Below are 15,649 nucleotides of genomic sequence, written 5' to 3' on the forward strand. Positions count from 1 at the left end.
GTGTTGTCGAACTATGGTCAAGGAATAAAGAAAGTTTTAAAAAAGAATCCCCCTCCTTAAATTCAAAGTTTTACATTCATGAATGTCAATTTCCCAAAGTAGATCCCCAATTTGTTGCTTTACAGAAATAAACTGGGTTACACTCATAGACTGTAAATATTATATTACACCTTAAAAAAATAAACATTTAGCTAAAAAAAAACAAAAAAACAGGGAATTTAGACAGATAGACTCTTTATTGTCATTGTATAAAAGAACACAACGGAACTTTGTTGGCAGCAATTCTGTACAGCAGCGTTTACAAAAACAGTTCACATATACAGTGGTGATTCTAGAGTCTGATGGGGCCCTATAGGCAAAAATAGATTGGGGGCCCCTCCAACCAGTATTCTTAACCATCATGTCTGCCAGTGTCCTGATGCTTACTCCGCTTCCTCTTATTTCCCGCTTCTTCTTTCTTTCCTATACAGACGGATACTTCCTCTTCATTTTTCTTTGTTGACTTTCATTACCGAACGTTGGTTTTCACAGGGCAACGAGAGTGAGTGCTGTAAGATAGTGCCCTGTTAGGGAGGTTTCCTACTGTCGTTGCAAAATGTTCACATTTTGGGCCGTTGCTTTGGTTTGTAAGTCGTCAGGGGCCCCTTACTGGTCTGGGGCCCCAAGTAGTTGCCTGCCTTGCCTGTTGACAAGCAACGCCTCTGCACATACATATGAGTAGATAAATAAACAGTTGTGATGGCTGAATGAATGTACAATTATTTTGTGCAGTGCCTGGGTATAGACATCTATAGGCTATATGTATATATATATATATACGTATACATATATATGTATAGAGAGGAAGAGATATAATTTAACAGTTATAGTGCAGTGAATGATTATGTACAGTTATTATTGTGCAAAGAATGAATGGATAAATACAACAGATATAATAAAATAAACAGTTATAGAGCAGCGAATTATAAGGTTATTGCACAAGGAAGTAGTGAACAGTTAGCAGCAGTAAAGTCATTATTTTGGTCTCCATATTATTATTTTTTATTATTATTTAAACTATGATAAATAAAACTAAATAAAAACTACACTAAATGTACCTGTTTTGTTATGTTGACCCTTGCAGGTTTAATAATCCTATTTGTTGTATCTATGTCTGTTTTATTATTATTATTATTAATAAGCTACCTTTTTGTACTTGTATTTTCAACCTAAAGGCTTTCATTACACGATTTTTTTTAACTACGTGTACATTTCTACTTTCAAATAAAGTCTAATGCAAAAAAACAAGTTCCCTTTTCGGTCTGTTCTGTCCCATTAAATTATTTTCCATTAAACAATGCAGTTTAGGAAACACATGAAGTAACATAATGTTTCTACATTAACACTCAAGGTTTATAATCGCGTAGTTTAAAAAAAAAAATAATTACTTTCGTAAAAGTCTTTATACCGTGTGTTTTGCGATGAAGTAAAAAAGTACACAATGTTCCTTCAGCCAGTCACCACACACCTCGTTCAGTGAGGGTTCTCTTAGAACTACAAAGGTTCAACGAAAATCAAATAAAATGAAAACCGTTTATGATGTCACATTATTGTGAAATCATGTTATATATTGCATAATTTTGTAATCAGTGTATTGAGAAAAAGGTGACGCGTCTTGCTCCACGGCTACCAGCTCATCCTCAATCGAAGAGGGAGGAGACTTTCTGGCTTACGCTGTTACTACGTGTCCTGTGATTGGTTGAATAATTCACAGGTTGAATTTCATTGGTCGGGAGCAAAGCAGGGGTTGAACATACCGAGCGGCAGCTGCCCGTCAACAGCAGTGGATAAGAAAGCTGAAAAAGAGGCGGACAACCGGTCCGCACAATGAAAACTAGCACACCTCATGTGTAGTTTTTATCCACAGTGGATTTTTTTTTTTTGCCACAGCAGGCCCTCAGCCGACACAGAGCCGGTCTTCGGTGTTTTGTGAAGCCGTGAGAGGTGAGAAACAACCCCACAGAGCGAGGATGTTGGTCCCCGCTGGAAGATAATGAAGAGGCTGCGCGTTTTGTTGGTGTGCCTCATCGCAGCTCTCCTGTCCTGGTAAGCTCAGCGCGACACCTCAATTCGCACCATGAACCACATGTCAGGCAGGAGGACACTAGACACTACGTGTACCGGTCACAGTCCTGTCTATCCTGTCAGTCAGGCCGCTTTTCTCGGTGTCTTTGCCGCAGAGTATCCGTCATTAGTGTGGGGGGGATGAATCCTCCCTGCTACACTGCTAACATTACCAACTCATTACCACATAGTAACCACGCCGCTAGATAAGATGTTCCGTTAAACTGTCACGTTTAAAGAGGAGCATCAGCACCTTTTAATCCATTTTGACATAACTGGTTACCCAAATGGTTTTAGTGGGTTAGTAGGTTAGCTCGCCAGCTGTTGATTAGCAGCATGGCTAGCTAACCTTCACCAGTGAAGTTGACACAAAACGTTATTGTTCAGTGGACTGCTAACATTAACAAAGACACCCTGAAAAAGACTTCTGATGGATATTAAATTATCTAGTCTACTGACCATCATTTCACTACGAGATATTGTCTTTCAATGAATCAAATGACATGTAAAAAATGCTCTCAATTATGTGTCAATTTTCAAAGTCAAAAAGTCCAAATTAATGTCTTTAAATTGTGTTGTGAGTCTGGGCAACCGATTTGAAGCCAATTTATTCTGTAATGCTAGTATGAAATATAGAGAAGTAAGCATTTCTTTGAATTTGTGGACAAAATGCTGACATTGTTAGCCTTGTACATGAATGTTGTCCAAACTTGGACAAGTTATCTGTGCCTTGGGTTTCTGTTCTTTTTGTTTTGGTATTGGAAATGTATCAATATGTTTTTTTTATTTTTACAGGAATCATATTGAAGTCCATATCCTCATACTACTTTAAAATGAATTTGAATTTCAGTATCTGCAGTGAAACTGTGAAATTATCTGGATGATAATATAAAATGCTTCTAAAATGTTGTTGTTTATAAAATAATCTATTAAGAAAAAGTAATAAGAAATTAGCTTATTGGGTACATCTAACATTTAGATGACTTAAATTGATTGTTTCAGTATGTATTGCTAATTTGACATGATTTGTGTAAAGAAAAAGGTAAACATAAATGGCTTGGCCATCTGTTTTTTATAAACAGTAACTTATCATTGAGGTATTTTAAGTTGTCTTCTTCCTCTTCCTGTTTGTTCGTGGACAGTGTTTCAGTATTATGAGAAAATAGTGTATGTTGTGTTATTGTGTTGGAAATCATATACTAAAATGAGCAAATAATCCAAATGTGAATAAATGGATGAATATATGGTAAATAATAGACAAAGTTGATGGTGGTCAACCACAATGATATTTAACTGTATTTTATACTCGTACGATTGGGAGCATGTGAGTATTTGTCCTGCAGAATAAGCCTTTGTTAAAGATCCCATATTATACTCCTTGCCACCTTTCATGTTGTCAGTCTGTGAAACCTATAGAGTAGCTTTTTTTTTTATTACATACTGGCTTCAATAAAAACCCTAATTTCAGCCTATACTTGAGCTGCTGTCTCTTTAAAGCCCCCCTGCCCACATGTCCACCTTCTTGTGATTAGCCAGCTCTCTAGAACACTTGGTGGGCAGAACACTGCAGGGCTGCCAGGGGAGGGCTGCTCTCCAGTGCTGGGAGAAGAGAGCCTATGAAAGAGATTCCAACGTCTTATGTAGAGGCTTGAAATCGTCTTGTGAAATTCTTGGTTTCATATCATACATTGTGTGATTTGCTGAACAAGCTCTTTAGCGCCCTCTACAGACTTGTCCTGGGATTGCACCAACATGCATGATCTCGACCTCATGAGCTGAAACTTTTGCTCAGGTTTAACATGGACATCCAGCATTGTAACACTCAATTGTATGTGAGTTTTGATATCAGCATCATTGAGATATAGTTGGTTAAAAAACTCTTTCATCCTTAGTAATATCCTAACACTGGATAAAAAATGTGACTGTAAAAATTGAAGAAGAGATCAGTCTACCTCTACAGATCTGTTATTACGGTACATCCAGAAATGTAAACAAGTTCTGTTTAAACTGAAGCACAAAGCACACAGGTACTGTCCACAGTGCTGGCATGCAGAGGGGACATCTGACTGATTAACTCAAAGTGAATGTTTTAATCTGTGAGGCACGGAGCGGGTAACAATATGCAGGGTTTGTGAAATGAGATTAACTGGCCAGCTAACATGCCACCATTATCCAGACTGGATACTCAGGCACATCCAGCCCATTGTTTATGTATCCTCCCTCTGTGTGATGATTATTCCCTATCACTTCTTTGAACCTGGTTGTCCGATGTTATTCTTTAGGAGACGAAATAATCATTTTACCCTTTATAACGGTTGGAAAAAATACATCAAACTAGATGTCTTTTTGAAGATTATTCAAAAAGAAATAACAGTAGTAGTTGAGTATTAGCTACCCGTAAGATAAAATATCTGCAGGAAATTATACCTGTGTTACTAGTATGAAGCCAACAATGCTAAAATAATAATCATATGAATGTAATTCATTCTTGAAGCCTATGTTTATTTAAGTCAAATTTTTTCCTGCTCCTTATTTCCTCATAACATCATAACAGATTTAAATGCTGATGTTTTAAGTATGAGGCTCATGAAACGCCCTCATCTATAAATAATACAGAGCACAGTCTGGTGTAGTTCTCTCATAGTATTCATGTTCAGATAAACTGAAGAGATGAAAACTGGTTTAAAAATGAGTGTATTTAAAAAAAAAAAAAAAAAGGAGCACTAGTTGTACAATAACAGAGTCAGACATGGATGGATGATGTCTATGTCTTTGACCCTTGCACCTTTGTTTTTCTGAGGAATGATCACATTTTCATAGATTAGATTATTTCTTAGGAGCCCAGGTATTCCACAGATAAGATTCAGCGTTCCTTTCTGTCCTTTACAGCAGGCAAAGAAAAAGAACAGGGTGCTGCTCTCTCCCTCCTGCAGGCCGGGGTTACTGACAGAGGTGTTGACATGTTCCTGGTTAGTGATTTACATTCAGGAAGGACTAGGGGAGTATCAAATGATACTTAAATGCATGAATAGTAAAAAAAAACCTTCCCTGGTTACAACTTGTCATGATCAGGTGTTGTTACTTTATTAAAATACCTGGCGCACATTTTCACTTTCCCACAACCTAACTAATGGCCGTGCAACAACATGCACAGACTTCATTACTAATGCAAATGATTTTTAGCGTGCTCCTATCGGCCTCTCACTCCTCCATGCCAACTCTCACACGTCCCAATGAGAGCGGAGAAACGGGGAATGCAGTCCTTGCAGTAATCTAAGGGTATCCTAGGCAGCAGAAAGGGGCTCTGTATGAGGAAGCCGCTGGTAACCGACCACTTTGTGGGGTTTTAATAACCATGTGCTGCCTGCAGGCCTGATGTTTAGATTTCCGGTCCAGACTTAATGTTTTTATGTATTAAGTTTGGGTCCTCTGTATTTTACTGTGAGACTGCTGGAGCTCACACACAGCAGAGTGTATTCTGTGTGTGTGTGTGTTTGTTGTGCAACAGGGATCTTACTGTTTGGCATGCCAGCTCAGCTCACGGCTTGTTGTTTTCTTCTCAGGAGAAAGTGTGCACGTGTGAGTGAGCATGCACATTTCACTGTAATGACAGTTCACCTCACACATACACTTTCTCCACATTTGCATCCATTTTAGTGTCGAGACATCGACTGAGAGTGTTTTTTACGGTTCTCGTTGCAGAGTTCACTGAACTTTTTCTCAAATATCAAAAATATGCCATCCTTTACTAACTTAATATTGAGTCAACTACCTGAGAGGCAGAACAAATAATTGAAATGTGCAGCACTATTTATATTTGAACAGGAGAGAAATATCTGCACATCATCTGACTCTGTCCCAGTATCACAGGCGCATTACAGGATGCTCACAGCGATCGAAAGATTATTGTTATGTAACATGATAACGCTCTGCAGCCAACTGACCAGCTCAATCTTCTATCATATTTCAAATTAGACACAAAGGCTCTGGTTAATGAGTAATCAATTAGTTGATTGGACTATCAAACATCAGCAAATTTTAATTAATGTTTCCCAAAGCCCAAGATGACGTCCCAAAATGTTTTTGTTTTGTCCACAACCTAAAGATATTTTTTAGACTTCTGTAGAGGATGAAAGAAACCAGAAAATATCCACGTTTGAGGAGTTGAAATCAGAAGTTTTCTTGTGCAGTTGTTGGAGATTTTTTGTGGATAACTGTGTTTAAATATTTCTGAAATTAAAACCTTATCAGCTGGATTTTATGTTATTAATGATGCCATTATGTTACAGTGCATGAAGAGTTATATTGGATGAAAATGCATATGGTGAAAGTGGCTGCAGGAGACCTACATGGTTTACATGGTTTACATTGAGGCTCTGTATATCTACTGTATGTAAAACCATCAGAACACACCCATCATTAAAATGAGAACATCTCAAAAACTAGAAAAATGTACACAGTTCAAATGTAGGGTTAGTATTCTGTTCATGTCTCTACATTTCAACATGATTTCGATCGCTTTATTGTGGTTATAAAGTAAACTTGATTTCAAAGTTTTTGAAAAAGAACAGCTTCGGTTTTTGACTCATTTAATTGTAGGAAGTTATCGGCCATCCAGTGTTTTATGTCTTCAGAGACATAAGAGAGGCGAGTTCTGCGAGATTGTTTAGTATGACCGGTAGATAAAGCTGAGTGTCATCTGCGGAGAAGTGATATGAGAGGTTGTGCTTCTGGATAATTTGACCCAATGGGAGCATGTATAGTGAAAATAGTAGAGGGCCTAGGATGGATCCCTGTGGTATCCCACAGCTCAGACCAGATTGGGAGGATGTGGCGTTGGTTAAGTTTACAGAGAAGGTTCTGTTGTTCAGGTATGATGTAAACCAAGTCAGGGCTGTGCCCCCAACACCAATCTAATGCTGCAGGCGATTAATTAAAATTGTGTGGTCGACAGTGTTGAATGCTGCAGTAAGGTCCAGTAAGATTTTAAATACATAACTTCTTTAAGTGTAATACTGTTGGATTTAGGCAACCAACGACATACTTGGTTGAATAAAAATCAACCAATTGATTGGTTGTTGGAAGAAAATGCACGTTAGCCTATCTTTAGATCAATGTATTAAGTGTTGTCAGTGCACCCTGGCTGGTAATCTTAATAAACTCAAAAATTATGAGGAACTCGAAAATCTCCCAATTTATGTCCTCATGCGTAACAGTTACAGACCGTTTCCATAGATGTGGATGAAATGTCACATAGAAACAGCCCCAGACTGCTTTAACCCCTTATGTTAATAATAGTAATGTCAGATTCATATTTACAGACTTAATATACTGATACTTTATTTTTAAGTCGTACAAAGGTGGAATAGTTTTCCTGACCTGATCACTGGAAAGTTTGGGTATGACATGATTTCTTAAAAGCACTGCAGAGCAGTTACCACTGCGTCTCAGCAGGTTTTTGCTCCACTCTAATAGTACCGATATTAAACTGAAGCATCGGTGAAACTGCGTCCCCAGTGTAGATGGTTTTATTACAAGAATAAGAAGCATTGAAGGGAGAAATGACATCACAGTAAGCAATAACATGGATTAATGTAAGCAATGGTGGTGGAACATTTCTTTGGTTCTTTGAAATCAGTTACTAACATTGATAATAAAACAGTGGTGGTCTCTCATCATGCATTGTACAGTTCGTTAGAAAAGGGATTTGAAGGAATTGGCAAGTTGTCTATGTGCTGCCTTACCTCGTCATTTAAATGTTCGTCTTTGTGTCATTAGTGTTTTTATTCCATGAAATGATTCTTAGTTTCCGTTGCCTTAGGACTCGTCTTGTGTTTGAACTTTGTGTTTCGACATCAGTCCGGTGTAAGAACACCACAGGGCTCTGCTTGTCCAACCTGTTTCCTTTTCTAGAGGATCTATAGGGTGTGATGGTCTATAGTGTGCCGGGTCAGGGTTTCCCAGCTCACTGCTTCAGTTGTTGCGCAATCCTCTGTGTGTCACTGCACAAACATTTCAGCCATCCACTTTACATGTGAGTTGGCATGACTTGGTAAACTTTAGCATCAGGTTAATGCCTCAAACACGTAGTCAGAAGTGCTGTGAAATAGTTGAGAACAAGTAAAGGTTTGAATATGTTTCAGTACTGTGACTCCTCTGTCTGACTGTGTCCTCTAACTCGCTCAGAGGTGACTGAGGAGCTGGAGGATCCTCTCGTTAAAAGAACTATGTGTTCTCCCACCTTGTTAAAGTTCCCCCTTTTGGGGCTGTTGTTGCGTAAGAGGATCCTTGTTTCGTCTCCAACGTGCATAAGAGTCCAGAAAAGTGGTGTCACATTGATAATGGTGTTTGTGTTTCATACCAGTATACACTCTCCCAGTATACCTGATCTGGGAACAGAGACACAGAGAGGTCTCTGTATGTTTCTGGCTTCTCCATGATGAAGGTGAGCTGAAAGGTAACAACTGAAAGCCTCAGGACGGAGCCATGTTACTCTCTGTGGACAGAGAGCCTGGAGCTCAGCTCCAGCGAGCTATTGGTTTGCTGTCAGACTGTGGGGCTGCTGTCATTAAGAGCATGTTTGTCTGAACAAACGTGGACTCAACTTTCCTCTACTAGTCTCTCTTGTGTTTGTAACACATTTAAATTTAGTTTCTCTCTGATGCTCTCTGGTAGATACGATCTGTTAAGTAGAAAAGCTGCTGCTAATAATGTCTGCTAGTTTTTAGGATTCCTTCAGTGTCATTCAGAAGGCTTTCCATGCAGTTTGAAGAAGTGGATTTATTGTGTCAGTGTGACTAGAACTGGACTTTTAAATCCATGTAAACATGTTAGTCTGAAATCGGAAAAAAGTCAAGTTTCTCAAAGTCGGACTAACACACCTAGATAATGTGGCAAGGGGTCGATTAGCTCTTTAAGGTATATATACCTTAATCCAGACCTAAACTGGAAAAGGCATTCTAAGCATGCTCCACAGTCCCTACACCAGACTGTGACCCGGAAAACTCAAACTTCATAAGTGCACAGCAAAGCAGAAGTCGTCTCTCTTCACGTCCCCATAAGCTAGAGGGATAGTATGCATCGCATTTGAACCAATGTAAAGGGTAGAGTGTATGAAATGTAAAGTGCTGTAAACTCGTCCATGTTTTCACTGCTCTGCATTCAACCACCACTATGCTGTTTGCTAAGTTGCTGACTTGATGGAGGTAGCTGGACTTATCCAAAAAGGAACACAACCCTTCCTGCAGTTAGGTCGGATTGAGGTCGGTTCATGTCTGAAAAAGCGGACCAAGACCCACCTTGAGTGGTTGTTTGGTCCACACTAGAGTTTGATTGACAGCTTTCACATCAGCGCAAATGAACCGCACTAACTTTGCAAACACCCTGAAAACACAAGATCTTTGTAAAAACATAAAGAGAAGTTATTCAACAATATTTAAGACATGAATGATCTTTAAAACGTGTGTTCAAGAAAGTGTTTGCTTCATCTTCAGCATACTCATACACTAAAGAGTTTCCACTTTGTTATTAAGACTTTATCCTGCTTCCTTATCTTTTCTCTCTTTTCTGAGAAAAGATGCAGTTTATCTGAACTCTGAACGGAAGGTGTATAAGGTTCTTTTCAAACATTAAACTTACAGAGAAAAAAATAAGCCACGTGGTTATCTTTCAGAACAAACACGACGTTTGACCTACATGTTGCCGGATGATCCAGACCAGACACAGGCCTCTGTCTTACCTTGACTCTGAGACATGACAGATTGGTGTTTTTCTGTTCAATTTAATCATGGCTCAGTAAGAATCTTCAGAATTCAGATAAAAAACAAGATTAGTGCTGAAACTATAAGTCAATCAATTACTGCATCAACAGAAAATTTATCATTTAGGTAGGTTATCCAGAAACAGGCAAACCTGTTCTGCTTCCAGGCTTGTTGTTTCATAGTTTCTTTATATTTCTTTAGACAGAAAAAGTCATTTATAGACATTACTTTTGGTTGAAAGAACCACATTTTTAAGATAATTAACATTTTAATCTAAATAAGAACGATAACAAAACTGTTAAAGCTTTAACTGCATATCTCAATCAGATTTGATGTTGCTTGTATACATTTAATGACCTGCAATGATTGTCTCAAGTGCTGCCGTAAAGTCCTGTAGATAAGACAAATTCCCTTTATCTGTGTGAGAGTCTGGCTGCTTCAAAACTGGTAAATAACCTGACCTGATCTCGACTTCCAGCTTAGAGATCAGGGACGAGGGTCCGTCTTTCTCTTGTCATAGCAAGCAGAGTTTAGCTTTCAACCTGGTTTAATGTGAGGACACCGAGCTGAACTGTAGAGCATGTTATTGTTCCTGCTCACTGACCAAAGAGATGGCTGGGGGGCACACCGAGCTGTACACTGAGCCGCACACCGAGCTTCACACCGAGCCGCACACCGAGCTTCACACAGAGTCGTACACCGAGCCGCACACCAAGCCGCACACTGAAGGCCGTTCACTCCCCCCTGACGCTGAGCTTCTCCCTGCATGTTGGCGCGTCACTCTGCCACCTCTCTGTAACATAAGTCTGACTTGACTTGATAAGTAATGTACTTGCTGTGAGCCCACACCTGAGTGTTAGCCGGTGTGAGGTGAAATGAGTCCACACGCACGGAGGATTCTCAGGCCAGCGGTTCACTCTTATCAAAACAATCTCACAGCAGACTGCAGCAAACAGATAAGAAATGTGTGATATCATAATCCAATCAAACTGCAGTTTACACAGTCTTCATATTCGGGCTGTTTTGATTTTGAGGTAAAAAAAATCAATTATCTATCTTACCTGTGTTTGAATGTAGCTGATATCTTCAGAAAGACGTATCAGTTTAAAGACTTCCAAACCATCATCCATGATTAAAATAAGAACAGGCAAAAAACAGGACGTCAGGAGGACCACGATCTGTGCTTTACATTTATGTCCTTAACTTTCAGCTAAAGATTTCTGAAAATGTGGTTATTTGCAGGATTTAAACCAAGAGCTGAGTTACTTGTGTGTCCTCCACATTAAATGAATACACCCCATTAAATAAAAGATGTACATATGAAAACTCCATGTTTCTCTAATGCAGATTACAGACTGACATTTGAAGGCCCAATACTCATATGTTTCGCCTTGTGTGCAATGTGTAACACACGGAGGCTGAACAGTGCTAAAGTGAACCTACGCCTGATCCCGAATCAGAGGGAGCCACAGAAGTGTAACGGGGGACGGATTGGTGATGTTGTCTGGCTCGTGCAGTGTGCTCACACACCGTCCCTCTCACACTTCTGCAACCCAATGTGAAATCCACACACTGAGACACCAAGTGTGTGGTTTCACATCTATAACACTGTTATGTTTTAATGTGTAAGCACAAAGGCATAATGTAGTGAAACTTTGTTTTGGAGTTGTTGCAGAACTGAAAACAGTAAGCTGCTTGAGACTCTGATGGACAGGATGTCAGGAGTTGCTGGGAGCTGAGCTGAAGCTAACAGCGTTATATCAAATTTTTGTTTTTTAGTGTCTACTGGGTGTCTATTTCTTAGTATCTACTGGGGGTTGAAATATCAGCATAACTCTCCTCCTCCACTCTAAACTTTCAGACACACTGACCCAGTGATTAAAGCTTGAAAAAGGACATTTAAAGCAGCTTCATGTTAAAAATCAGCATTGCTTCATAGCTCCTCGAGGGGATTTCCCAGTCGGGGAGCTGAGCTCCTGCTGAATGTAGCTTCAGCGTTGTATTGGTTAACTTCCAGACATCCGATGAATATAATCATTTAGTATAAGGCCAGTTAAAACTGCTTGTTTATATGTATGAGTTTATTTTGAAAATCAAGTAAAAAAAAGTTCATCACATTAACAATCCAGTGAGATTTGTTTTAACTGGCCACATTATGAAATCTGTGTTACTTTGCAGGGATGTTATGTAACTTAACTTTCATTACATCCATGTAGTTCTATTTTATTACTGAGCATTAAATCAAAGATAATGACAGGTATAAATGAAAAGCTTGCAGTTGTCTTTAAATGACTCACTAACACTCTTGTCTGTGCTGCAGCAGGAACTTGTTTGTAGGATCCTGTTGCTTATAAAATAAGTTTCTTGGAAAAGGTAGACCTGCTGTGAGAGTTGATGGCAGGCCAGTAGCCTGAGGCTGAGTTGGTGGTTTACGTGGAAATAGTTGTGTTTACAGTGTGAGTGAAAAGGACTCTGAGGGTGGAGATAGTTAAAGGTGGAGACCTGCGTCAGCACCCTAACTTTGTGTTTTAGTGTGTGACAAGAGGGAATGGCAGAGACGGAGCTGATCTATTTGAATATGATAACTGAGCATTGAGGCTGAAATTTGTTTAGTGGTTTTACCTTTTCATGATTATTGTGTATTTAACAGTGAAACTGGGTCACAGGACTTTAATTGTGTCAAGCAGTCAAGCACAATTGATGGCTCTAAACTCAGTTTATAACATATCTCTAAACATTTCTGTGGGCACAGTTCCTCGTCTTAAATCAGGGGTTGCTTTAGGTTTTCCTGCTCTCAGAGAGAGAAGGGCACTATTCTTTATCCTGCTGAAAATTCTCTGGTTTCTTCTCCTCCCCTCCCCCTCTCTGCCTCGCTCCTCACTTTTTGCAGCACTCATACTTCGAGTGTGTGGTAGGTGTTTTCCTCCCTTCCTCTTTGTTGATGGTCCAGTCATGTGTGCAGAAATGTGTGCTGTTTGTGTATACGTTCCCTTTAACTACACGGTGAGGGCAATGTACAGAAAGACATCATGCGAACAGCTCACACACACACACACACACACACACACAGACACACACACACGCAGGGCTGCAAAGGAACATTGTGTACTGACGTTAATTAGGGCATGTTTTTTCATATAAAGACAAAAAATGACATCAAATCTGTTTTCCCTAGACCGTCTGCTGAAGCAAAATCTCTTTATTTCATATATGATTCATATAGATTTGTAAAATAACATCCAAATCTAAACAGGGAGCTCATTGTTACAGATTTGCTGATTGTGCAGATTCCACAGTAGGAGTTTGATTGTTCCACATATCACAGTGTTGTTTCATGTTAGTTTGCAGTACAACATAGAGACTGTTTCCTCGCCTGTTTGTGTAGCAGTGCATACATTAGATGTTAATGGTTGACCACGCTGCAGCACGGGTTCATCCTGTGGTGAATGTTTGATGAGTTTTTGTTCTCCTGCTGTGTCCTCTCATGCATACATACTTTGAGAATACACATGTATTGTTGTATCCTCTCCCAGCAATGCTAACCCACACCGGCTAAGTGGCTTTTCCTATCAAATTACATTATATCACATGACTGCGTCCTCCAGTCCCTTTGTCCTGACCGGTCTTCCTGATGTTGCGTTCCCAAGCCGTCGTGATCCCTTCTGATGGGACTTAATGCTGCACAGATATATTCACTGATATCATCATAATGAGTCTCTTAGCAGTGAGATGAAACACCCGTCGCAGACTACAAAGATTTGTTAAATGCACTAAGGTTGTCAAAATATTTGATACTTCCTCTGTATTTTTTAAATCATATAATCTCTCTTGCTGGCGAACTCCTGAACAATTTCTACATTAGAGGCATCTGTTACTTTGGACATGAGCCTCAATCTGTGCATTTACAAGAGGGAGGCATGGACAGGATCTCTTCTGTCACTCTCTCTCTCTCTGTCACTCTCTCTGTAGCTCTCTGTATTGCTCTCTCCATGCGTGCAGCAATTCTATGATCAAATAAAAGCAGGTTGGATATATACCTGGATGGCCCGCCCAGTGTTTACCACACATCGGCTATGTGTGGTAAACACTGCAAAGACTGGCACACTGGCTGGTTTCTCGAAGACAAAAAATTCAATTGCAAGAACTCTACTTGAATTGTTGCATCACTGATCTAGCCGACACATGCACAGCTCTGAGAAATGTTGGTAGTTTTCAGTGGACTTCGGGCTTGTAAGGCACTTACAGTAACCCTTCAGGAAGCGACTTGACTGATGGCGTGCTAGCGTCTTGCTTGCTTTTCTTAAAGGTGTGTCAGTCCAAATTTGACAACATCTTAAGAGAAAATCTCATGTGTACATTTTCAAATATTTCTGTGTGTCACGGAGAATCAGTCATCAAAAAGGATCTTTGTGAAACCAAAAGACAAACAGACTTGACAAACAGCTGAAACTGCTGTGGATTAAAACACTACGTGACCTTTTATTTGTGTTGGATAATTATGAGTCTCTGGGAACATGGACAGTGTCATTCTGCAGGAACTGCTAGGTTTGGATGACTCTGTTAGTTTGACATTTTGACAGAATAATAAATAAGAACGCCACTGATCAAGTTCTCTTTGTACAGTTTGGAGGCACTTTGCTGTTTGCAGTTTCTGCCACCTCTAACTACTTTAATCTAAATGCAGGTGTTGGATTATTTTTAGCATGTACACTGATACCTGCAGTCATTTCAGACTGAAGACAAATCATAAGAGGATGATCTGAGGGAATCTTCACTTCTCATAAACCCTGAATGATCGCAGTTCATCTGGATTCTCTGGTTCATCTCAGAACATAGTTGCTGATATTTGGAGGTATCTGGAAATGGATTACACAATAAAAATCCAAGTAACATCTTTCTAACAATGACCTTGCAGCTACCAGCCTGTTTTGATCATCAGATTGACAGGCTTTTTATTTTTCTGCAGAGTTTTGCAGGTAAATCAGTTGTGTGCTGGACATTGATGGTTGAGGAGTTTTAACGTGGTTATCTCATCTTGTGTAGTACTCTTAACTTTCCACATGGTTGAATTTCAGGACGGCTCTGCAGCTCTCCCACATTCTCGAGGAGATTGGGAACATAAAATGCTTTTACTCTTATGCCAAAATCGGACCAAAAAGAGCCTCATTCTGAGTGTTTCGGGTCAGTTAGGTCAAATTTCCTCATCTGACATAATCCCAGACCCAGATCGTGTTTGCCAGAAACAGGCCCGGGTTATAACCCTTAGGAAGGATAGAGGAAAAGGGGTACCGCTCCGTTCCTCCAATACAGCAAGTCAGCACAAACCATTAAAGCACTTAGTGGGAATGAGCCAGCCACTCAAACACTGATCACCACTCACACTGAATAATGCATGCACAATAACTTCAATGCATATTAACTTAGATTAATGGTTGATGTGTATGATGCAGCCATAGTCAATCAATGGATAATAAAAAAGCATAAAGAATCTTTTTTGCAGACAATTCAGTGTTTGATTTTAAACATTAAAGAAGCAAAAATGTTAACATTTTGTTGTTCCAGCTCCTCAAAAGTGAGGATGAGTTACTGCTCTTTGTCCTTTTTGATAGAAAAAGCAGAGACTTGGGTTGAAGACAGTTTTTTTTTTTTTTTGGACAGAAAAAATAACTTAAGACATTGCTTTGGGCTCAATCTGATGAGCAATTCAAATTCAAATAAATGTATCTTATAAATGTAATCTCCTTTCCCGCATGTCATTCCCTACTCTCTCTCCCTGATTTACGACT

General features: G+C 39.5%; 1 protein-coding gene across 4 annotated transcripts in view; it reads left to right on the forward strand.

Annotated features, from left to right (window-relative positions):
- The first annotated feature begins 1,810 nt into the window (after positions 1-1,810).
- The window catches only part of suco (SUN domain containing ossification factor), a 49,260-nt gene continuing 35,421 nt past the window's right edge, over positions 1,811-15,649 (forward strand). For all 4 annotated transcript variants that reach the window (XM_020631790.3, XM_065956025.1, XM_065956026.1 and 1 more), the window contains exon 1: positions 1,811-2,085. In XM_020631790.3, the coding sequence (XP_020487446.2) occupies positions 2,033-2,085 (53 nt within the window). In that variant the 5' untranslated portion in view covers positions 1,811-2,032. The remainder of the gene's footprint in view (positions 2,086-15,649) is intronic.

This window comes from Labrus bergylta, chromosome 6 (genome assembly GCF_963930695.1).
Source record: "Labrus bergylta chromosome 6, fLabBer1.1, whole genome shotgun sequence".
NCBI lineage: Eukaryota > Metazoa > Chordata > Actinopteri > Labriformes > Labridae > Labrus > Labrus bergylta.